The sequence below is a fragment of the Sorex fumeus genome, unplaced genomic scaffold (genome assembly GCF_029834395.1).
Source record: "Sorex fumeus unplaced genomic scaffold, SorFum_2.1 ptg000041l, whole genome shotgun sequence".
Taxonomy (NCBI): Eukaryota; Metazoa; Chordata; class Mammalia; order Eulipotyphla; family Soricidae; genus Sorex; species Sorex fumeus.
The window spans coordinates 5,633,396-5,657,258 of NW_026606098.1; the positions used below are offsets into that span (position 1 = coordinate 5,633,396).

General features: G+C 63.2%; 1 protein-coding gene across 3 annotated transcripts; it reads left to right on the forward strand.

Annotated features, from left to right (window-relative positions):
• The first annotated feature begins 66 nt into the window (after positions 1–66).
• TRPM2 (transient receptor potential cation channel subfamily M member 2) lies at positions 67–21,437 on the forward strand. 3 transcript variants are annotated; one of them, XM_056119320.1, is made up of 32 exons: positions 67–257; positions 592–680; positions 1,733–1,901; positions 2,276–2,456; positions 2,544–2,710; positions 3,224–3,404; positions 4,038–4,099; positions 4,824–5,024; positions 5,792–5,894; positions 7,047–7,168; positions 7,286–7,624; positions 8,906–9,043; positions 9,602–9,731; positions 10,280–10,425; positions 10,807–10,919; positions 11,504–11,717; positions 12,239–12,357; positions 12,688–12,820; positions 13,078–13,249; positions 14,159–14,342; positions 14,710–14,891; positions 14,971–15,103; positions 15,337–15,424; positions 16,833–16,920; positions 17,210–17,370; positions 17,755–17,831; positions 18,148–18,249; positions 18,861–18,947; positions 19,504–19,609; positions 20,345–20,446; positions 20,938–21,054; positions 21,288–21,437. In XM_056119320.1, exons 1-32 carry the CDS (start codon positions 99–101, stop codon positions 21,411–21,413), a joined length of 4,491 nt encoding a protein of 1,496 aa, XP_055975295.1. In that variant the 5' UTR covers positions 67–98; the 3' UTR covers positions 21,414–21,437. The 3 variants fall into 3 exon arrangements, with proteins under 3 accessions (XP_055975295.1, XP_055975296.1, XP_055975297.1); XM_056119321.1 differs by having other exon boundaries at positions 595–680; XM_056119322.1 differs by lacking the exon at positions 18,861–18,947.
• Positions 21,438–23,863: the final 2,426 nt, after the last annotated feature.

A 23,863-nucleotide genomic window follows, 5' to 3' on the forward strand; every position in this document is an offset into this window, starting at 1 on the left:
CTGAGGAGGACTGGGGTGCCGGCCTGTGCAGTCACCCCCGAGTAACTCTGGGGTCTGTCCCAGCCCCTGACAATCAGCTGTGCTGAACCGCTGTGGGGATGGAGGCTGCCCTGAGGGGAGCAGGCTCCAAGCAGGAAGAGGCCTTCGTCGCGCAGCCCAGGAGAGTGGGCGACCTGGCCCTGGACTCCCTGCTCCGAGGGAACAGCAGCAGCAGCAGGAGCAAGAGGGTGGCGCCGCCCTTCAGCTGCGCAAACAAGGTAGGACCCGTGTGGGCACTGGGACGGGCACCAGCCCAGTGGGGCTCAGGGGACTCAGCCCTGGGTCCTTCCCACCACACTCACCGAAGTGACTGGACAGACACCTGTCCTGCCCTGGCCTTCTGCCAGGTGACTTCAACTCCAGATCAGCACCTGACATTTTGGGGTATTGAGCTAAGACCTTGGCCTCCAAAGAGACTCCAAGTATCTGAGGGGCACAGAGAATGTCAGGGCACCGTGGAGGCTGGGGGTCGGGGCCCTGAGGCGGCTGGGGGTGGGGGCCCTGGGAGGCGTGGGGTGCCGGCCTATGCAGCTCTCACACCCTTTCCCACAGCAGGAGAACCTGAGCTCCTGGATCCCCGCAAACATCAGCAAGAAGGAGTGTGTGTACTTCGTGGAGAGCGCCAAACTCTCAGACGCGGGGTCAGTGTCCCCTCGACCCCCAGCGGCCCTGTGCAGCTCCTGGGGCTGGCAGACTCTACAGCTCGCTGGTGGCTGGGGGCAAGAAGGGTTCAGGCCGCAGATTGAGGACCCAGCTCTCATCCCACCTGGGGACATCCGGCCGGGCTCATCCAGGCCGAGGGCCCCGGCTGAGTCTGGTTTCTGGGTCAGCGTCGGCAGAGCTGAGCCCATCAGTCTGGGGATCCAGCTCAGTTCTGGGGGAGGGGCCCGGGGGGAGGGAAGCGGAGGCTGTGGAGCCGGGAGTCAGGGTGTTCCTGTGGGCGCTGCTCTGGCGGCCCGTGACCTGGTCCTGGGAGACTGGTGCCCCCGCACTTGGCTGGACCCTGCAGGCTTCTGCTGGTGCCGCAACCCCGGACCCCTCAGCTTTGCCCTGATTTGTTCCTCCCTCCCTGCAGGAGATCTCCTGGTCCACCCCAAGGGGACAGGCACCTGCTCCCCCCCCCCCCCAGCCAGAACCCGCCCCAGGGGTGCAAGTCCACACGGGCGACAGATGGTGTGGCTTTGGCCATGGACTCTGCGCCCTCCACCCGGGAGCCAGTGGAAGCAGGCCACACGGCCTCCTCCCGCTCCTCCTTGTGCTCTCCGGCTTCCGGAAGCACTGCCAGCCTCAGGATCTGGCTCCACCTGGCTGCCACTGGCCACTGTGGGGATGCAGGGGATGGTGTGGCTGAGGGCAGGGAGATTGCATGGGGGGAGGCATGGGTCATCATGGGGTGGGGTGACCAGGTGGTGACAGTGTGGTGACCATGGGGTGGCCGTGGGGTGACCATGTGGGTGACAGTGCGGTGACCATGGGGGTGACAGTGTGGTGACCATAGGGTGACCATGTGGGTGACTGTGGGGTGACCAGGGGGTGACCATGTGGTGACATGCGGTGACCAGGTAGGTGACCTTGGGGAGACTGTGTGGGTTACTGTGGGATGAACATGTGGGTGACCATGTGGGTCATCATGTGGGTGACTGTGGGGTGACTGTGTGGACAGTGCAGTGACAGTACGGTGGCCTCCTCGCAGCAAAGTGGTATGTGCCTGCGGCTACACGCACCAGCAGCATGGGGAGGAGGCCACCAGGCCGCACCCCTTTCCGGACAAGGAGTGGGACCCCAAGAAGCATGTGAAGGAGCGGCCGACAGACGCCTTTGGGGACATCGTGTTCACAGGCCTGGGCCAGAAGGTGGGAAAGGTAGGTACCTCGGAACCCTTGTTCTAGGGGGCTGCAGGTGAGCTTGCTCTGGGCCTGGGACTGCTGGGGGCAAGCAGGAGAATGTGGGGGACTTGGGTCCTGGGGAGGGGTGGGATGGAGACAAGCTTGGAGGCCCGCAGAGGCAGAGTCCACCTGGCCTTTTCCCGGAAGGGGCCACACCTCCTCCTGGGCTGAGGCACAGTCAGGCACAGCCCCGGGCCTGTCAGCACAGAGCAGGCCACTACCCCAGCACACTTGGCAGCACAGTCCTTGGGGCAAGACCGGAACTGGGGTGCCTGGCAGTGGGGTCTCCGTGGTGAGACTGTGTCTTAGGCACTTCTAACACAGTCCCCATCTGTCTCCACTTCTGGCAGTTCGTCCGCGTCTCCCAGGACACTCCGTCCAGCGTCATCTACCACCTCATGACGGAGCACTGGGGGCTGGAGGTCCCCAACCTCCTCATCTCTGTGACGGGGGGTGCCAAGGACTTCAACATGAAGCCCCGGCTTAAGAGCGTCTTCCGGAGGGGCCTGGTCAAGGTGGCCCAGACCACAGGTACGCAGGGTGGGCTGGAGCACAGGTGTGTGGGGCCGAGCCCCAGGCGTGTGGACACCTGCGGGTACAGCTCTGCTCCCTCCACAGGGGCCTGGATCATCACTGGGGGGTCCCACACAGGCGTGATGAAGCAGGTGGGGGAGGCCGTGCGGGACTCCAGCTTGAGCAGCCGCGGCAGTGAGGCTGGCGTGGTGACCATCGGAGTGGCCACCTGGGGCACCATCCACAACCGCGAGGACCTGGTGCACCCCACGGTGAGCGGGCTGCCTGTGGGGGCATGGGCAGGTACGGGTGCTGGGTTTCAGCAGGGTACAGGGAGAGGGTGTGGGAGAATGAGTGATGGGATGGGTGATGGGGTGGTCACGTACAGAGGTGGGTCGGGCTTGTGCAGAGGTGGGACAGGCAGAGATGGCAGTGCTGTGTCCAGGGCTGTGGGTGGGCTGGGCCCTTTCCATTTTCCTGCCTGAATCCGAACCCAGGAACCCACTGCTTCTGCCCAAGATCCTGGGCTCAGGTCAGTGCCCAGCTGCTCCCCTTCCGGCTCCTGCGGCAGCCTCCTTTCCTTGGCTGGGCCACATCACCCGTCTCCCACTCTGAGCCGGGACCCTCCTATGTGTTCCCTGTAAAGACCCTCCTGCACAGTCCCACAGGGGAGTGCCCCTCAATTGGGCTGCTCCCTGTGCAGAGACGTGTGCGGGCCCAGGTCAGGACCTGGTCTTGGGGCTCAGGAGCACCACTGGACAGAGTATCCATCTGTGTGTACCCAGGGCAGCTTTCCTGCTGAGTACGTGATGGATGAGGAGGGCCAGGGCCACCTCACCTGCCTGGACAGCAACCACTCACACTTCATCCTCGTGGATGATGGCACACACGGCTGCTACGGTGTGGAGATCCCGCTGCGGGCCAGGCTGGAGAAATTCATCTCGGAACAGACCAAGGAACGGGGCGGTGGGCTCACTGGGGCCTGGCCCCCTTTGCATACTTGTCTCACTGGGAGGAGAGTTGGGTCACCTCAGAGCCCTGTCTAAGCTCAGAGAGGGGATGTGGGGTGCTGGGCCTGGCCCTGAAAGTGAGCAGGATGGGGTGCAGTGATGGCAGGTGGGAACATTGGGGTCGGGGGCCAAGCAGCCAAGGGAGTGGCAGGTTTGTGCTGACGGCACATTCAGGGTGGTGTTCCCTGCTCCTGCCCACTGGGACCCTCATGGCTGTGTGTGCCCCACCCAATGCCGAGCACTGGGGTGAGGGTTCCCTTCTCTGAGTTCTCAGGGGAGCCCCTGCTGCTGACCAGGGAACAGGCTTCGAGAACCTGCTTTCTGCTTTCTTCAGAGAAGGGGTGGGCTGTGTTGGGGGCAGTGCTAGGGCCTCTGAGATGTGTACCTGGAACGACAGGATGGGGGGGAGGCATAACTGTTTACAGCTCTGGTTGCTGGGGAGGGGTGGGGTTCACACCCCTGCCCCCCCTCGCAGTGGTGTGCCCATGCTGCCCCCACGTTGGGCACTGTGGGAGTCGTTGCAGAAAGCATGGGGAGAGACTGCGCCCGTGAGCTGGTGCCCCACTGATGGCTCCATGCCCTGTCCTAGGTGTGGCCATCAAGATCCCCATCGTCTGTGTGGTGCTGGAGGGAGGACCAGGCACTCTGCATGTGAGTCCTCATGGGGCCCCCAGCACCCCTGCTCCAGACACCCTGGCCTTGGCTCCGTGCTGCAGTCCCCGTAGTGTCCACTGGTCCCACAGAAGGACGCTGTGGGGCCACGACCATGGTCTGTGGCAGGTGGAGCAGGGCTGTTCACGGGATATGGTAGACACAGCAGCGCGCTGGTCCAAGATCATGGTTGTGTTCCCAGTGTGTGGCCCCTGGCCAGGCCGGGCAGGAGAGGGGCTCTCCTCCCCCTCCCATGTTGCCCAGCACCCTGACAGGCGGGCGCTTTGGGAGGGTCCAGCTTGTAGCTCTGGCCAAGGTACCCCCATCAGGCCTCGCTGGGGTCCTGCAGGCAGGTGGCTGGGGTCTCTGTGACTCTCAGGGTCAGTTCTCCCCCTGCTCCCTCAGATGAGAGGTGGGAAGGGGGGCATCTCTTCTCCCTGGGAAATGGGGCCGGCCGTTGGGTTGGTAAGCACAGTGGAAAGGGAACGGGTCACCGACTCCAGGGATCCTAGGTAGTGACCGCAGGGTGCTGGTGTGGAGTGGGGGCCCAGGGTGCCTGGACCTGCATCCCCCCTCAGGCACAGTCTTCCACTGCGATCCTGAAGCCAGCTTCCTAGAGGTGTCCTTCCTGTTGTGGGGTGTGGGCCAGGGGTCCCCCTGAGCCCTGGGGCGGAGTGACGCTGGGGGCGGTCAGTCGGGGCCTGCTCACGGCATCCCCTCACAGACCATCTACAACGCCATCACCAACGGCACACCCTGCGTGGTGGTGGAGGGCTCGGGCCGGGTGGCCGACGTCATCGCACAGGTGGCCAGCCTGCCTGTGCCGGACATCCGTGTGGGGCTCATCCAGCAGAAGCTGGGGGTCCTCTTCCACGACACCTTCGACACCTTCACGGAGCTCAGGCTTGTCGAGTGGACCAAGAAGGTGCGTGGGAGGAGGGGAATGTGGGCCCAGAGCTGGGCAGCAATGCCCCCTGGCCCTTGGTGTCCCCCGTCTCTGGCTGTGAGTGTGGGACAGCTCCTGGGTCAGTGCTTGGCCACACTGCCTCCAGCTTGTGGGAGGGAGAGTGGCTTCTGTCCCTGGAACAGAGGTCTGGAGGGACCCCAAGTCAGGTAGATGCCCCGGGGGCCAGGTAACTTTTCTCTGTTTGGGGTCACATGCGCAGTGCTCAGGTCATGCCCAGTGGGGCATGGGGGACCCTATGTGAGTGGGCTTCATTCAAGGCAAGAGCCTTCCCCACTGTCCGTCTCTCCAGCACCCCTCCAGGCCTTTCTGGGGGGATTCATTCCTGCTGGCAGGGTTTCCCACTGCTGTCCACAGTCAGGCCCATCAACGCTGTGACACTGCTGCTTACAGGGGCCACAGCCATGGGTGCTCACGGGGTCTCACGGAACCCACAGGCGTGACTGCGGGCGCTGTGGTTGGGGGGTGGGGGGGCCTGAGGGAAGTCTGAGTCTTCCCCAGGGCAGGGCCACATGCACAGGGCTGCATGGACACCCTCAAGGGCACCCTACACCTGTGTTCTGTGGCACAGGGCGGGCCCCACCAGGAGAAATTATTTTGTCTGAGGGCAGGTTGGGGGGTCCCAGGAGTATGTGGGGGCTGACCTGAGTGGGGGTCTCTGAGGAGCAGCTTGAGGCCCAGGTTGGGGTCAGGGGCTGATCCCCTGGTTCTCACCAGCGTCCTTGCAGATCCAGGATATTGTGCGGCGGCGGCAGCTGCTGACCATCTTCCGGGACGGCAAGGATGGCCAGCAGGACGTGGACGTGGCCATCCTTCAGGCTCTGCTCAAAGGTGGGTGGAGTCTCCTGCCCCCCCCCCCCCAGCCCAGGGTGGAATTCTGAGGTGCCTCTCCCACAGCCGCAGTCCCTGCCAGGGCCCTATCCTCTAGGAAGACTCAGACTTAGGGTGGGGGTACTCTGAGCAGTCCTCAGGGCTGGTTCTGAGGGCAGGTGGGATGTAAACATCTAAACATCGCTGCACTGACCCGGGAGCCCTGTCCTCTTTCCCGCTCCCCTCCCGGGCCTACATGGAGTGGGGCTACTCTGGCGGGCTCTATTTGGTCATGGGTCTCTTTCTCTGGCCATGAGGTGACTGGGCTCGAGGGAGTGCGTGTCTGAACCTTCTTGGGGTTGCTGGTGTTTCCCAGACCAGGTGGCCTGGCCACCCTGTAGGGGGTTCCAGGTGGTGGCAAGCCTCACGGCAGGTGTCCTGGCCACTGGTGCTGAGGTGTTGGGCCTTGTGGCCTGGTGTCTGCCCATCACAGAGGACCCAGCACCTTCCCTGGGCTAACTGGCTTCCTGTGCCCTGGTGCTTTGGTCAATGTCCCTTGTTGGCAGGTGAGGAGACTGGGTGTGGGGTGAGGAGCTTCCTGTCGGGGCCCCCGCTTTTCCTCTGGGGAGTCTCAGGGCAGCCCCTATGGCTGGACATGGTGGTCCAGCTCAAAGCAGAGCCTGAGGTGAGGTGAGGGCCAAGGTCTCTATCTTTGGGGGCCTAGTGATAGTACAGTAGGTAGGGTTCTTGCTTCACAGATGACTGACCTGGTTCTATCCCCGGCAACCTATATGGTCCCCAAAGCCCACCTGAGTGCAGAGCCAGGAGTAAGCCCTGAGCACTGCAGGGTGTGGCACAACCACTCCCGCAAAGTTCATGACTACCACAGCCCTGGAGAAGGCGGTGCTGGGGCAAGTGTGTGGGCAGAGGTGCTGGAAAACATGGTTTTCATGTCCCACTCGGGTCAGCTCAAACTTCGGGTTGGGCCGTGGAGTGGGGAGTGTGGCGGAATCGGGTTACCCGAGTGCTAAACCGGAAGTGCTGGTCTAGGTTTGCCTCACAGGCAAGCACTGAGTCACAGGAAGTGCCCATGACCACATTGTGGGGGGACTGGTCAGCAGCAGGTAGGGTTTGTGCCTCTTGGCGGCCCCTGCCCATGGATTTCTCCTGCAGCCTCTCGAAGCCGCGACCACTTTGGCCATGAGAGCTGGGACCACCAGCTCAAGCTGGCCGTGGCCTGGAACCGTGTGGACATCGCCCGCAGCGAGATCTTCACTGATGAGTGCCAGTGGAAGGCGAGACGCTGGGGCAGCCTGGTGGGGGGCGGGGGGGGAGGGGCTGCTGTCCACTCCCCGTCCCCTGCCCCCAGGGCTGCCTGCAGGGGGCGCTGAGTGGCTGCACTCCCCCTCTAGCCTTCAGATCTGCACCCCATGATGACGGCTGCCCTCATCTCCAACAAGCCGGAGTTCGTGCGGCTGTTTCTGGAGAATGGGGTGCGGCTGAAGGAGATGGTGACCTGGGACGTGCTGCTGTGGCTGTACGGGAACCTGGAGCCGTGTCTGTTCCAGTACAAGCTGCAGAAGGCGCTGGCTGAGGAGCCCTGCGCGCCCGCCGAGCCACACCTGCGCATGTACCACGTTGCCCAGGTGCTGCGGGAGCTGCTGGGTGACTTCACGCAGCCCCTGTACCCCCGGCCCCGGAACAGCGACCGCCAACGCCTGCTACTTCCAGTGCCACACATCCGGCTCAGTGTGAGTGCCCGCCCACCTCTGCACCCCCCCTCCGTGCCCCCAGGCCAGGCCACAGGGCTGAACACTGCCTTCTCCTTGTCAGTCGCAGGGCCTGTCTCTGCTAACAGCTGGCAGCGCGTGCTGGAGAAGGGGTGCAGGGCTATGGTTGCTTGGCCTCCCTGAGGGGAAGAACTCAGCCAGGGAGAGCTCCAGGGCAGAGCGCCTGAGGGGAGTGGGCACAGCGCAGGGCACAGGGGGCAGGGAGCAGCAACTGCCCCGGGGAAGTGTTAGCTATCACTGTCCCTCACCCGACAGGCCGGCTACCCTGGGGCTTCTTGTCCTGTGAGGGTGGGTGCTGTCTGTGAGATGATAACTGGAGGGCCATCTGGGGTATCCATTCCAGTTCCTGTCCCCTCCAAGGCCAGAGCAATAGAACAGCAAGGCAGGCTTTACCTTGCACGCGACCCATCCAGGTTTGATCCCTGGCACCCCACACGGCCCCCCAAGCACCAGCAGGAGTGATTCCTGAGCACTGGGCCTGGGGGCTCAGTAGTGTGACCAGGTGTGCAGGGTTCAGCCCATGGCCCCTCCATGTCTGTCACCAGATGTCACCTCTGCCCCATGTTCCCGAGAAACTGCCCTGTGAGTGATCACAGCATTTCACCAAGATGGGCAGTTGGCACCTGGTGTCTTGCCTATGTCTGAGATCACAGGAGCCCGGGCTCCACGGGCCAGTCCCAACTGTGACTTCAGTGGTTCATGTCCCTCCGTGTCCCATGGAGAGCCCTGGGTCTATTGCACTTGGAGACTGTCCCCAATTTCTCATTGCTCCCTGAGAATCCCAGGAAGTGCCCCCCCCCAGAGTGTCTGTGATGTGTGTGTGGGACCCCTCAGCCCTGAGGTTCCCCCAAGAGCCCTTCAGGGACTGTCTGTTGCTTTTTGGGGAGGGATCCCAGAGCTTTCCAGTTTCTTTCCTCCTCCTACTGTTTGCCCCAAGCCCCCACTCTCCTCAGGGCTAGGTGCTTGCCTGGCGGGGCCTGCTTGGACCCTGGAAAGCTGCCTGTGGGTGTTATGTTCCCTGGCAGTGGCCCCCTGGAGGCCATAGCTCAACTCCTGGTGGTGGAGGGTCTCGGTTCCAGAAGAGAAACTTCCTGGTGTTTGTGCAGAAACCCTCGAAAGGGCGTGAAGGCCGTGACTGTGCCAGACGGCCCAAGCGATGGCCTCTGAGCCTCCGGGTGCATGGTGGCTGGGCGGCGTGGGCAGGCGAGCTCCTGGAGCTGCTCTCTGAACACCGTCCCCCAGGTGCAGGGCCCCAGCCTCCGCTCACTCTCCAAGCGCTCGACCAGCCCCAGCACCTTCACCACGGACCCCATACGCGACCTGCTCATCTGGGCCATCGTCCAGAACCGCCGGGAGCTGGCTGAGATCATCTGGGCTCAGGTACCGGGACTGGGGTGCTGGTGCTGGAATGCAGTGCTTGTCTGGTGGGGAGGTGGCCGAGCCCCATGTCAGCACCCCCTTCATGGCAGCCCAGCGGCAGGGCCACTGACTGCTTGGCCTCTGCTCCCCCCACAGGGTCCCAGGAGCTTGCCTGGGCAGGCCTCGAGATGGTGCTGTGTGCAGCTTGGCTCTAGGATGAGCCTAAGTGTAGCCCCTCTCCATGGTCTTGGGGGGCCCTCCGTGGCCTTAGGGCTCCATGGGGGTCAGACCAGTGACCCCTGGGCAGTCCCATCCCCAGAGGGGGCACCGTGGCCACCTCAGAGCATCTTGGGATCTCCTACTGCCCCACCCTGCTGGGGTGCCCTGGTGCCCTGGACTGCAGGGACCCTGGCAAAGAGCTGTGTCCCCTGCAGCCCCCCCCCAAACAGGCTCCATGCAGCTGCGGCTGCCCAGTGGCTTCAGGCTGTCGCCGCGCCCATCTGTGTCGTGGTCTGGGGTCCCCTTGGGGCATACGAGGTGAGCTGGACCGGACCCCTAAGGGTCTCGCCTGATCCGTAGAGCCAGGACTGCATTGTGGCGGCGCTGGCCTGCAGCAAGATCCTGAAGGAGCTGTCCAAGGAGGAGGGGGACACGGACAGCATGGAGGGGATGCTTGCGCTGGCTGACGAGTACGAGCAGAGAGCCATCGGTGAGGGGATGCCCCACAGCCCAGCCCACCCCACCCCGAAGCCCTCCCTCCCTACACTCCCCGCAGGGCACTTCACCAACCTCACCCCACACCTCCCTGGCACCTCCGACCCACCACCCAAACCCGCAAACCCAGCACCTAGGATTCCCACCCTCACCAGCGCCTCAGACCCTCACCCCCACCCGGCACCTCAGACCCTCACTCGGCACTTCGGACCCTCACTCCATCCCACCCGGTGCCTCAGCCTCTCCTGTTCCGGCGCCTCAAATCCTCACCCCCACCCGGCACCTCTGCACCTCTGCACCTCAGACCCCCACCCCCACCCGGTGCCTCAGACTCTCACCGGGCGCCTCAGACTGCGCCCTCCACCCCAGCCCCCGGCACCTCAGACCCCCACCTGGTGCCTTAGACCCTCACTCCATCCCAGCAGGCACCTCAACCTTCTGTTCCCGGAGCCCCCTCTGTCCCCCACCCCCACCCCCAGCCGCGCTGGTCCTTGGGGCACAGCCACACTTTGCACACCCAACACCGGCCCTGTCCCTGCCCAGGGGTCTTCACCGAGTGCTACCGGAAGGACGAGGAGCGGGCTCAGAAGCTGCTCACTCGCGTGTCTGAAGCCTGGGGACGGACCACGTGCCTGCAGCTGGCCCTGGAGGCCAAAGCCATGAAGTTCGTGTCCCACGGGGGCATCCAGGTGACTCCGGCTCTGCCACTGCCACGCCCCTCCTGGCTCCTCCCTGCTGAGCCCCCGCCCCTCCAGGCCCCGCCCCACCGTGGCCCCGCCCACCCTGGCCCAACCTCTGCCGGGGCCACACCCATCCAGGTCACGCCCCTCCTCCCGGGCCCCGCCCCTGCCGAGGCCCCGCCCCTTCCCGGACTGCTCCTGTCCCCTGTGCCAGGCCTTCTGCCCGTCTCCCTCCTTCCCTGCCCTTGTCCGCACACAGGGCCTCCCCAACACTGGCAGCAACAAAGCAAAACCCCGTTATCACCTGGACAGTCAACTGCCTTGGGTGGGGTAGAGCCCTGAGTCAGGGCAGCTGGGTGCCCATCGTCTGAGGCTGCCTTCTGCCCATAGGCCTTCCTGACCAAGGTGTGGTGGGGCCAGCTGAGTGTGGACAACGGGCTGTGGCGGATCATCCTGTGCATGTTGGCCTTCCCGCTGCTCTGCACTGGCCTGGTCTCCTTCAGGTGCAGATAAGAGGCCACGGAGGGCGGGGCTTCCAGAGAGCAGGGCTGTGGGTGGGGCTTCAGGGGTGGGATTGGGGGCGGGACTGAGGGCGGGTGCACAGAGAAGGCAGGTTGTGAGTGGGCTTCATGGGCCTGCAGGGCAGGAGGGTCTGAGAGCAGGTATGTGGGGGCTGCAGGCAGAGCTGCAGGCCAGGCTAGGACTCAGGACACATCACGCGTCCTCAGTGCTGCAGGATGTAGAGCACAGAGGGGCACAGGGCAGGAGAGGGGCTCATTGGGTGTGGACCCTGCTAGTGACCATCACTCAGACCCAGCACTCACTGCAAAGGATGTTCACCTGCTCTAACCCCCCTGCGCTCACCCACCTCTTCTAACCCCCCCTACACTGACCCACCGACTCTAACACCCCCTGTGCTCACCCACCTGCACTAAACACTCCCCGCCCCCCCCCACCCCCCCGCCATGCTGACCCACCTGTGCTGATTGCTGGAGTGCACTCCAGCAGAGAGTGCTGGTGCCTGCGGGGGGCAGCTGTGGGGGCCCGTGTGTGTGTGCGCTGTGGGCTCACCCCCTGTGCCGTGCAGGGACCGCAAGCTGCAGGCCATGCAGGGGCTGGCCCGTGTGCGCGCCTTCTTCAATGCGCCCGTGGTCATCTTCCACCTCAACATCCTGTCCTACTTCGCCTTCCTCTGCCTCTTCGCCTACGTGCTCATGGTGGACTTCCAGCCGGTGCCGTCCTGGAGCGAGCGCCTCATCTACCTCTGGCTCTTCTCCCTGGTGTGCGAGGAGCTGCGCCAGGTGTGCGGGGGCTCTCTGGGTGGGGGGTTGCTCCGGGTGTGGGGGCACTCAGGACATGGGGATGCTCAGGATGGTATGGTGGGTGCTCTGGGTGTGTGGGGGGGTTCTTAGGATGCAGACAGGGGCACTACAGTCATTGGGGGTGCTAAGATGCAGGGGAGGCTCAGGACACAGTGGGCACTCAGGATGTGGGGGATGCCCAGGATGTGGGGGGGAGGTCAGGAAGGGGGATGTTCAGGATGTGGGGAGGAGGTCAGGATGTGGGGGTCCTCAGTACACAGGTGGGGGCATTCAGGACACGGGGAGGCCCAGAGCAGAGCCCCCCACAGCCCCAGTGTATCAGGGAGATGCTCGGGAATGCCCGCGTGTCGCTGGCAAGGCTCCAGCTCCTGTGCTTCTGGACGGGGTGCTGGTGGGACAGGCAGGGCCCCACCCCCACCCCTGAGGGATATGGGTGCCTGACATTCACCCCCAGCCCAATGTCCCCTGGGGACAGAGGGTCAGATGTGGCCACTCCCCAGCTCTTCTATGACCCCGATGGGTGTGGGCTGGCCAAGATGGCAGTGCTGTACTTCAGCGACTTCTGGAACAAGCTGGACATTGCGGCCATCCTCCTCTTCATTGCCGGGCTGACCTGCAGGTGATGGCTGGGGCTCAGCAAGGAGGTGCAAGTCGGAGCCTGGGTGGGGGGCGTGGACATGGGGCTGAGACAGGAGCATGGGGGGAAGGCCTCGTGGGGCCAGGGTTCCGCTGCTCTCAGATGCCCCACCTGCACATGGCATGGCTGTAGCCCCTTCTCCACCCTGCATGAGGAACAGGTCAGGCCTGATCCCGCCCTCACGACCTATTATTTGCCAGGTCAGCACCGTTCCAGGGCCTTCCCAGACCACTGTTCTGGGGACCCACACCTCACTTGTCATACCTTGGGGTCGGGCCCCGCGGGGTGCTGAGGGGCCTCTCGCCTGCTCAGGCTCACTCCAGGCATGCTGTACCCTGGCCGCATCATCCTGGCCCTGGACTTCATCATGTTCTGCCTGCGGCTCATGCACATTTTCACCATCAGCAAGACCCTGGGCCCCAAGATCATCATCGTGAAGCGCATGGTGAGAGGGGCCCTGCCTGAGCTGCCCCACCCCATGGTCCGTGACTGTTCTTGGGCCCAGCCTCACCTCTTCCAGGCAGCCTCCATGGATATCCAAGGCTCCTTTCTATCCCCACTATATTTCCAGATGCTCCCCAGCTCAGAGAGGGGGCAGATGGGGTGTTGCCTCCTCTGGGGGCCCTCTGGACCCTCCCAGTGTGGGGGCACAGGGGCTGGGTGAGGCAGGGCACACACTGAGGGTCCTGTGCATCTCTGCAGATGAAGGATGTCTTCTTCTTCCTCTTCCTGCTGGCCGTGTGGGTGGTGTCCTTTGGCGTGGCCAAGCAGGCCATCCTCATCCACAACGAGAGTCGCGTGGACTGGATCTTCCGGGGTGTCGTCTACCAGTCATACCTCACCATTTTTGGGCAGATCCCTGCCTACATCGATGGTAGGACGCGGTAGGGAGCCGGGCCCTTGCAGACCCCCACCCCACCGGCACCCTCAAACCCTGCCCCTCAGGAATTTTATTTTTACTTTTTGGGTCATACCCAGCGATGCTCAGGGGTGACTCCTGGCTCTGTACTCAGGAATTACTCCTGACAGTGCTCGGAGGACTATACGGGATGCTGGGGATTGAGCCTGGGTTGTACCGCCCTCCCCACTGTGCTATCACTCCATCCCCCCCCCCCCCCAGGTCTTTTAGATGACATTTGAAAGAAGAGAAAAAGAATTTAGTGCCTAAAGTTAAAAACAGGGTTGCATTTGATTGCTAAATAATGTATACTTGGAAAGCAAAGAATTCAGTTAAATGTAGAGAAGAATGATAAGTATAATCCCACCTTTCAGAGCTGACAGTAATTTGCTTAGAAATGAAAAATCCTTTTTCCAATCTTTTCAGTAGCTGTGGGCGCCACTCCCAGCAGTGCTCAGGGGCACCTTGGCCACACGTGGTCGGGTGGGGCATGGGTTCCAGGAATGTATCAAGGTGCTTTTCCACTGGAGACACCCTATGTGCATGAAGGCTTCCTAATGCACAAAATTGCAGTGTACCTTGGCCAGCCCTCTGCTCCTGTGTGATCCACCATGTGGTTTGTGGCCACCAGATGCTGTTGGGCGCTAGTGGCCTGGCTCCTGGCTGCCTCCCCTCCCGCAGAGTTGTGCCTAGTTCTGGTTTGCATTCTCCTTGCCTCCTGGAGCGTCAGGGGCTAGCCTACAGCAGGTGGGCTGTGCAAGGCTGGGCCTGTGCTTCCCAGTGTGGACAAGGCCTCTCTCTGGCTTCCTGGGGGCTGAGATTCTCAGCTGGGGGCTGCCCAGACCCCCGGTGACTGCCTGTTGCCTCCCACCTTCACCTACCTAGGTGTGAACTTCAACCCAGACCACTGCAGCCCCAATGGCACAGACCCATACAAGCCCAAGTGCCCGGAGAGTGACTCTGCGCGCCAGGCGCCCGCGTTTCCTGAGTGGCTGACAGTGACCCTTCTCTGTCTCTACCTGCTCTTCACCAACATTCTGCTGCTCAACCTTCTCATCGCCATGTTCAAGTGAGCACTGCCCCCTCGTGAACGCACTGCCCTGTCCACCACAGCCTCTCTTGTCCCGCCCCCAGCGAAAGCACTGCCCTCGCCAACCACACTCTGGCCCCGCCCCTAGTGAAAGCACTGACCCCGCCCACCACACTCTGGCCCCGCCCCCTCATGAAAGCACTGGCCCCACCCACCACTCCTTGGCCCCCCCTTATGAAACCACTGGCCCCACCCACCACACACTCTTGCCCCTTCCCTCCTGAAACCAAGGTGCTGGCCTGTGTCCTCTCCACCCACAGAGCCCAGTGGGCCTGTCCGTGCAGAGCCTGGCGGCTGGGCCCTGCCCTTCGCGCAGGTGCCTGACCACGCCCTGCCTCCCCGCCAGCTACACATTCCAGCAGGTGCAGGAGCATACGGACCAGATCTGGAAGTTCCAGCGCCACGACCTGATCGAAGAGTACCAGGACCGGCCACCCGCACCGCCCCCCCTCATCCTCCTCAGTCACCTGCACCTGTTTGTCAAGAGGGTGGTCCTCAAGATCCCCGCCCGGAGACACCGGCAGCTCAGTAAGCCGGTCCTCAGGGGTGCAGATGGAGGCTGGCGTGGGTAGTGGGCGGGCGCTGGGCTCATGCTGGTGTCCTGCAGAGAACAAGCTGGAGAAGAACGAGGAGGCAGCGCTGCTGTCCTGGGAGCTATACCTGAAGGAGAGCTACCTGCAGAGCCAGCAGCTCCTGCAGAGGCAGCGGCCAGAGCACAAGATCCAGGACATCAGTGGGAAGTAGGCGTCAGCCTCGGGCCCCCTGGGTAGGACCTCTTCCTCCAGCCAGAGCCCTGGGCGCAGCGACAGGTGCCCTGGGCCACACAGCTGTGGGTGGTCCTGTGTTTCTGCTGCCTCTGAGCCTGGCCCCTGCGGTGCCCTCCCCCAAGTCTTGCCCGGCCCCCCAGGGCTGTTGGGGTTCCCGTGCAGTCTTCACCTCCTGTGCTGGCCAGACTCAGGTGGGTCCTCTGCAGGGTGGACGCTATGGTGGACCAGCTGGAAATGGACCGTCTGAAACGCTCGGCCTCTGCGGAGCAGAGATTGGCCTTCCTGGAGGAGCAGGTGGGTCCTGCCTGGGGTCTTGCAGAGAAAAGCACACTGGGAAATGGGAGGCAGCAGGACCCAGGACTACCTTCCAGCAGGAAGAGGCTCCGCTTCCAGAAACTTCCCTGGCCAAGCCCCAGCACGTGCGCTGGAGCAGCATCCATGGCTGGTTCAGGGGAGCAGATTGCCTGCCCTGCTTGGCCTCTGCCTGCCAGAACGCAGGAGGGCTGTGGAATTGCAGCCTGGCGGGAAGCGCCTCAGGAGCACACAGCACCTGTCGCTGCAGTCCGGAGTGAAGGCTGGCAGTTTCGGTGCCCACTGTCTGTCCCTCCATGAGATGTGGGTCAAGGAGAGTCACCGTGGCAGTGGGAAAGAACCTTGGTCCCTCTTGCCATCTGTTCACTGACAGCCCTGACCACTAGCCCACCATTCTGGCTGGGCTTCAAGCCTCAGCCGAGATGGGCAACCCTTACGGCACCTGAGAGTCGTTATCTTGTATCACAGCATGTGAACCTATCCATCCACCCTGCATCCACCCACCCATCCTCCATCCACCCAGTGTCCATCCACCCATCCAACCATCTTCCATCCATCCACCCATCCATCCACTCACCCATCCATCCACCCTCCATCCACCACTGTTCATCTACGCATCCATCCACTCATCCACCTGTTCATCCAGCCACCATCCATTCATCCACCCTCCATCCACCCACTGACCATCCAGCCATCCATCCCCTCACCCATCTGTCCATCCACCACCCATTCCATCCAGCCACTACCCATTCATCCACTCATCCATCCAACCACTCACCCACCCACTCATCTATAGGTGGTGGATGGACCCATCCACTCACCTATCTACCCACCATCCACTGCCCACCCAACACCCCATTTCCCGTGTGCCTCATCTTGGCCATTCCAGGGGTGGCCTTGATCAAGCAGGCATTGTCTCTCCCTGCAGGCCTCTCAGTGGGGACCTTTGGACAGGTGACAAGCAGAGTGAGCTGGATGTCAGGGTGGTCTTTGTCCTCCAGGACAAGGTGGGGTGGGCCAGTCGAACCAGGTACCCCTGGCCAGAGCTCTGCTCTGGCTCCCTCAGGCCTACTGCCCTGTGCCCCCTTCCTCACCCCAGCTGTCCCCCTGAGCTGTCTGCTTAGCCTCCCTGCTTGCAGGCATTCGAGGTGCAACCTTGGAAATGGGCACATTTCGGGGAACAGCTGCCATGGCCCGCTGTGGAGCCCTGGGCAGCAGCTCTGCCCAGGAGATGGAGCAGAGATGCTGCCTTGCCTCTGCTGTCTCTCCAGCTTCCTGCCGCCTTGGTGCAGTATCCCCGTGGGACAGAGCTCAGACGTGGCCTGCTGCGGGGACAGTGTGGCGGGCAGTGCATGGCCCGTGACTGGCTGGTGTGGGACTTGCCTTGCAGGTGGCAGAGATGGCCAGGGCACTGCGCAGCATTGCCAAGACCCTGAGTGCAACCAGTGCGGGAGGGGAGGAGGCCGTCCCCCTGCTGGGTGAGTGGCCCCCACCCCACTTAGATTTCAGGGGAAGGGTGGTGACACTGTGACCAGCTCTGCGCCAGGCCTGGCCCTGCGTAGGCATCGGCGCCACATTTGCACAGGACAGACCCTAGACCCAAGTCTAGACGCAGCTTGGCTGGTCGCTGCAGGGGATGGGTGCCACCCCGTCTCTGTCACCCTTTGTCAGGGTGTCCCTGTAGGTAGCCTGGTCCCAGAGAAGGACCCAGAGCACCCACAGGCTGCACCCATGCTGGCTGTGCTTGGCACATGGCTTCGTTCCCAGACCTCCCAAAGACTCCTGAGGGGTGTGACCCCACGCTGGACAGCAGGGCAAAGGTGGAGGATGCTGGCGATGGCCTCCACCACGTGAATGCCAGGCACTTCCTGTACCCCAGCTCCTCTGTCATGCGCTTCCCAGTGCCTGATGAGAAGGTGCCCTGGGAGGTGAGTGGTGCCCGGCTGGGCACTGGTGGGGGCAGTGGTTGTGCCCTGGGCCCTGGCTTCCCGGCCATCATGGACTGGCAGGGGGGAGTTGGGGCTGGCATTCAGTGACCCCGAGAGTCCACTGCCCACCACCCCCAGCCACTCCTGACCTCAGTGCCTCCAGGAACTGCCCCATTAGGTCAGGGGTGAAGCAGCCACCTTGATCTTTCAGGCCTTTCTAGAACATTCCAGGCCATTCCTTGTGGCCTCAGCCCTAGTTTATACCATGGGGAGACCTCATCTTCAGAGTCCTGAGGGCCCCCCTGTCCCAGCGGGGTCCCTCCCATGTGACTTTCAGGAGGGGTGTGGGCAGGCGTTTAGGAGTTGTGGTGCTGTCCGCTGCAGGCTGAGTTCCTCATCTACAACCCGCCCTTTCACTCGGCTGAGAGAAGGGAGAAGGGCCGGGAGGACCCCGTGGGAAGGTGAGTGTGTCTCCAGGGCTGTCCCTCACCTCCCCATGGACATGGGGATGTGCAGACCAGGCCCCCCTCCCCAGCAAACAGCCCTGCTTCCTGGATGCAATGCTGGAGCCTCCATCCTTTGTGCCCCCAAATGCCATGTACAGGCTGGCCAAGTGGGGGATGACGGACGTGGGTGGGGGATTGCGGAGGTGGGTGGAGGGTGGGGGGTGGCGGAGGCGGGTGGGGTATGGCGGAGGTGGAGGCTGGGAAGGCCGGTGGGGACTTCAGAGGCTGGGTATCAGCGCCAGCGCCCTCTCAGGGGTCTGCTCTGCCCCAGTGCCCCGGAGCTGCGTGCGGGGATCAGCTACAATGTAGTGGAGGGGGCTGTGGACCGACGGAGCTTCCACGGCACCTACGCAGTGCAGGACGGGCTTCCGCTGTGAGTGCTGCTACACCCACTCTCAGAAACCCTCATCGCTGACGCCCACAAGCACCTGGGTCGCCCTGGGTTTAGGGGTGGCAGTACAGGTACCTGTAACATGGCACGCTCGTCCTAGCGTGTCCCAGCCCCTGTTCAGCGGGGACCACGCTCCTCAGTCCTAGGAAGGGTATTGGGTGCGTTTAGGGTTACAAGGGACTGGTTACTGGGAATGGGAGTCCCTCTTCTTGGGGCTGAGCAGGCGGGGTATGGAGCCTGAGTGGGCCTTTGGTGGAGTTTGTTCTGGAATACAGAGGGCTGTGGCCCCATCTCTGGGGGTGAGGACTGGGGGGGGGGCCTGAGCAGGATCCCTTGGAATAGAGAGGGAGGGGCATCGGGAGGTGGGAGGGGTGGGGAGCATGAGGTGGGGTGGGGGGCTGTGGGACAGCGGGCCCAAGTGGGGCATTCCCTGTCTCCTCATCTGTGAATGGAGCAGCCTGAAATGGCCCGGCCCCAGGGCGGTTGTGCAGGGAATCCGGCAAGCCTGTATGTCCGACCGCATCCTGGGGCCATCCCCACCCCCTGGGCAACCCCTGGTCCCCAGCGTCACTTGGCAGACCCCACTCCCACAGGAACCCCATGGGTCGCACGGGACTACGGGGACGTGGGACTCTCAGATTCTTTGGCCCCAACCACACTCTGCTGCCAGTGATCACCCGGTGAGTGTCTGAGCTTCTGTAGGGGAGAGAGCGTGCCCTGGAAGCAGGGAGGAGACTGCGCCCCAGAAGCTGGGGGGGGGAGGGAGTGAGCCCAGAGAGGCCCAGAGCTCCTGCAGGGGGAGCATGCCTCCGCCCTCTTCCTAGGGTCCCAGAGTCTCCTTTGAGGGCAGGACACACCCGCTGCCAAGGCCTGTCAGCCTGCAGGGCTGCTCGCCTAGAAGGCAGTGACTGATGCCCAGTAGGCTGCAGGAACCAGAACTGGAGTCAGGGCAGAGCTACCTCCAGGCTTCAGATGCCAAACTCCCCACCCATCATAGCCCCAGAGGGGACCTAGATGGGACAGGGGGCGGGACCTGGTGGGCAGGGGTGGGGCCTGGTGATAGGAGGGCGGGGCTAATGGTCTGGGGCGGGGCCTGTGGACAAGAGGGCGAGGCCTGATGGGCAGGGGCGGGGCCTGGTGGGCAGGGCCCTGGCCCTGGGACTGACCCACAGAGATGGTTCTGTCCCTGGCTCTCCAGGGCCCTGGGAGATAGACTTGGGCCTGGCTGTTGTACAGGTGGCGGCGGAACCAGGATGGAGGCATCTGCAGGCGGAGCATCAAGAAGATGCTGGAAGTGCTGGTGCTGAGACGCCCGGGGTCGGAGCTCTGGGCCCTGCCTGGGGTGAGTGCAGACACAGCCCCTGCAGGACACCAGCTGTCCCTGCTCTGCGCCCTGGGGTGCGCCTGCCTTTTGCCCTCAGGGAGTGACCCTTAGCAAACACTGAGACATACTTCGTGCGGGGAAGGGTCGATCCTCGGGGCCTGCTGCCATGCGGAAGACCACGGCCAACCCCAGTGCACCAGGAATTGGGGGGTGGTCTTAGACATGCCCCTCTGCTGGGGCTCGGAAGCCTTGGGACCCCCTCTGCTGGGGCTGGGGGTCCGAACATGGGTGGGGCAGCTCAGGTGCAAACATGGATCCAGGACTCTGAGTGGCTCAGAACCCACACCCCAAGGCCCCCTCACTCCCTGCCCGGCATCTGCACTGGCTGAGGGGTGTTGAGTGGCTGCCCACCCCCTCTGCATGCAGCTAGCAGGGCTGGCAGCATGTGGCGGGATGGACGTTGGGAGGCCAGAGTCCTGAGGATGGGGTGCAGGCGCCGAGTCCTTTTGTGCCACGGGCTGTTGCATGGGAGTGGCCGGAGGGTCACAGCTGGGGCTCCCCTTCTGAGCATGGCTGGAAGGTGTCGCCTGAGGGTAGTGCCCACACCTGCTGGGTAGTATCACTCTGGCCCGAAACAGCCAGGCTGCAGACACTTGTGTGTGTGTGTGTGGGGCGTGGTGGCCAGGCCGGCTGCAGGTGGCCAGTGTGGGTGGGGCCCCAAGGCCTTGCTCACTGCCGCCACCCTCACCCCAGGGCTCCCGGGACCCAGGGGAGACGCTGCCCCAGAAGCTGAGGCTTGTGGTGCGCCCTGAGTTCTGGCCCAACTTCGAGAGCCTGCTGGCGCAGGGCACAGAGGTGAGACTGTGTGGGAACCTGCTCCCATGCCCCCGCAGCTCAGATGACCTGCTGAGGACCGCTGTCAGTTTTATCTCTGTGCCCCCACGGTGTCCCCCAGTTTGTCCCAAGAGGTACCTCCATTTACTCTGCAAAAGGCATGAGTTGAGTGGAATGCAAACGGTGAGAATCAGCCATTTGCTGGTTCAGGAGCGCTGAGTGCCTGCTCCCTGAGGTGCAACTGGCGCCTCCAGTTAGTTCCAGAACATTCCACCCTGCGAAGGGGGAGCCGGCCCTGCGGTGGGGAAGCTGCACCCTTCTGCAGCCTGGGGGGATGCTGGGGAGTGAGTGGCCAGGGTGTCCCTCTGGGGCCTTGTCCTCCAGGATGGATGGAAGAGTGCAGGGGGCCAGAGCTAGTGGACATGGGCAGGAGGGCCAGCAGCGCTGGTGCTGCTGTGGGTGCCCGTGAGGCCGGGGTTTCGGCAGCTCCCCCTCCACCCTCCACCCTGCAGCTGTACAAAGGCTATATGGACGACCCTCGGAACACGGACAATGCGTGGATCGAGACGGTGGCTGTGAACGTCCACTTCCCTGACCAGAATGATGTGGTGCTGCGGATGCTCAGCTTGGTGGGGCCTGGGTCTGGCTGGGGGGCACTGGAGGGTCACCGGGATGGGCCCCAGGCTTGGGAAGGGCTGAATTAGGTCTGCTTGTGGGGAGACCACCCTCAGCCCCATCCCCCAGAGGGTGCTACCTCTCTGGGCCAGGGCAGGACGTCCTCCAGCCCGAGGGGAGTGGTGAGCTGAGATGCATGTGGGGCTCTGGTCTCCCACCTGGTCCTCAGCACTGTCCTGCCCCGCAGCCTCTGCCCAGCTGTGCCACGATCACTGCCGTCCAGTGGCAGGTGCTGGACCGACGCCTCCCGCTCTACGCTGACCACAAGACACTGCTGCAGAAGGCGGCCACGCTCTTTGGGGCCTACTACTGAGCACCGCCGGGGACCCCGGGGAGAGGCCTGTGCCCCGCGGTCTGCCTTATGGACCTCCACGAGGCCAGGACATGCAGAGACCACATGGGGCTGAGGTGTGGGGTGCCCACAATAGCTCTGTCACTGGAGCCATGGGGCCACGGCAGGGCCCGCAGCTCAGAGGCTCTGGAGCCACGGCAGGGCCTGCAGCTCAGCGTTGCCAGATCCTGGCTGCTCCCTGTCCAGGGAATGCCCGTTCACCAGCGGAGCCCAAGTCTACTAGCCTTGAGAGTCCGGGTCCTGTGACTGGCCTTACACCAGGCTTGGTGGACACTGTGGGAACCCCCCACTGGCCACAACTCTCAGGGCTGGGCTCACATGGGCAGGATATCCCAGAGTGTGGGAGCCCTGCCTGGGGTCTGGGGTGCACCAGAGAGGTGATCACCTTACGGCCTGGGCCAGAAAGTGGGAAAATAGCCCCAGACCCAGGCAAATGCCCGCGTGTCTCAAATAAAGATTCAGAGGAGCACAGAGTGGGTGTTCCCAGGGTGGGTACTCCCAGAGTGGGTACTCCCAGAGGTTGGTACTCCCAGCGTGGGTACTCCCAAGGTGGGGTACTCCTGGATGTGGGTACTCCCACAGTGGGTGTTCCTGGGGTGGGTACTCCTGGAGGTTGGTACTTCCAGGGTGGGGTACTCCTGGAGGTGGGTACTCCTAGGATGGGTACTCCCAGAGTGAGTACTCCCAGAGTGGGTACTCCTGGAGTTGGTACTCCCAGAGTGGGGTAGTTCCAGGGTGGGGTACTCCTGGAGGTGGGTACTCCCACAGTGGGTGTTCCTGGGGTGGGTACTCCTGGAGGTTGGTACTTCCAGGGTGGGGTACTCCTGGAGGTGGGTACTCCTAGGATGGGTACTCCCAGAGTGAGTACTCCCAGAGTGGGTACTCCTGGAGTTGGTACTCCCAGAGTGGGGTAGTTCCAGGGTGGGGTACTCCTGGAGGTGGGTATTCCCAGAATGGGGTACTCTCCTAGTAGGGTACTCTCACAGTTGGGTGCCTCAGAGGTGGCAGCTATGCTCAGCCTCTCTGGCTCTTGCACCCCTCAGATCCACCCCACTATTGCTTCTCTGCTCCAGCCCACCCCCTATTCCCCACCCATTTCTCAGCTAGGACAGTACCCTGCTGCCCTCCATGCCTAAGGCTCTGGGTTTCCTCAGGCCAGCACTCAGGCCTCCTCCTTGTCTTTCCACAGGAACCCAGGACCCCCAGGCTGGGCAGAGAGACCTCTCCTCCCAGTCCCTAACAAATGCTGTGTCATGGCCTCAGAGCCCAGCACCCACCCCCTGCTTACAGCCTTCCCCAAGACAGGCACTGTGAGTGGAGATGCAGGGTTAGTGGGACCCTGTGCACATGCACACACAGACAAGTGCAGACCAGACTCACAAGATGCAGGGACACAGGGACATACTGACACCAGCAAGGATGCGTAGAGGCAGACACAGGAGCGTGCGGACAGGCAGACACCAGCATGGTGGCAGACACAGGGACGTGGGGACAGATGGACACAGACGCTCGCAGACATACTCCTGGCCTCTGCAGGTTCTGTCCAAGACCGTCCCCCGGCTCTAATCCCCAACTCCCAGCCCCCGAGAGTCAGCTGAGGAGCTGGATGGGAGGGGCAATGGGGTACCCATGGTGGGAGCTGAGGTGCCCACCACGTGGGAGTGGGGGGGATCACTCACCCCAGGTTGATACTCCCAGAGTGGGTACTCCCAAGGGGCAGGATGAGCTGGAGGTGGGGTGAAAGCAGTCCCCTAGTTCTGCACTTGCTCTCTGCCTCTCTGGCCCTCAGGAATAGGGGGTGGGGTGGACTCGGCCAGGAGAAGGGGCGCCACTGACAGCCCTGTAAACATGAGCCAAGGAAGGCGCTCCTGGAGGGGCCTGGCGGGTACCCAGAGCTGCTCCCGGGGCCACCAAATAAGGTGCCGGAGGAACCCCTGGGAAGCGCCTCCCAGTGTGTCGGGCCGGAGGGGAACTGTGCCTGCACTCCTGGGCTTGCATGCAGGGCGCGTCTGGGGAACATGTGTACTAGGGGAGTGCTGCAACACGCCCCATGGGAACACATACGTGACACACATGTGCAGTGTCTGTGCGTGGGGTCTCAAGCACTGATGACTGCCCAGCACATTCGTCCCCAGCACCACTCCCCAGAAGTCCCATGAGGGCAGCTGGGCAGGGGACACGCAGACAATGGACAGAATGCCAGCAGGGACACCTGAGATCCACTGGCCACTGTGGCTGCAGTCTGGGGAGGGATGCCAAGAGCCACTGTGCATAGACAGTGTGTGGCGCAGTCACGGCCCAGACCAGATGCCGGGGGCAGGCCTGGCCCTGACCAGGAAAGAAGCATCCAGCAATCCTGCCCAAGACAGGTATTAGGAAAGATCAAACCAAGGCAGGAAACCGAGGCTGCT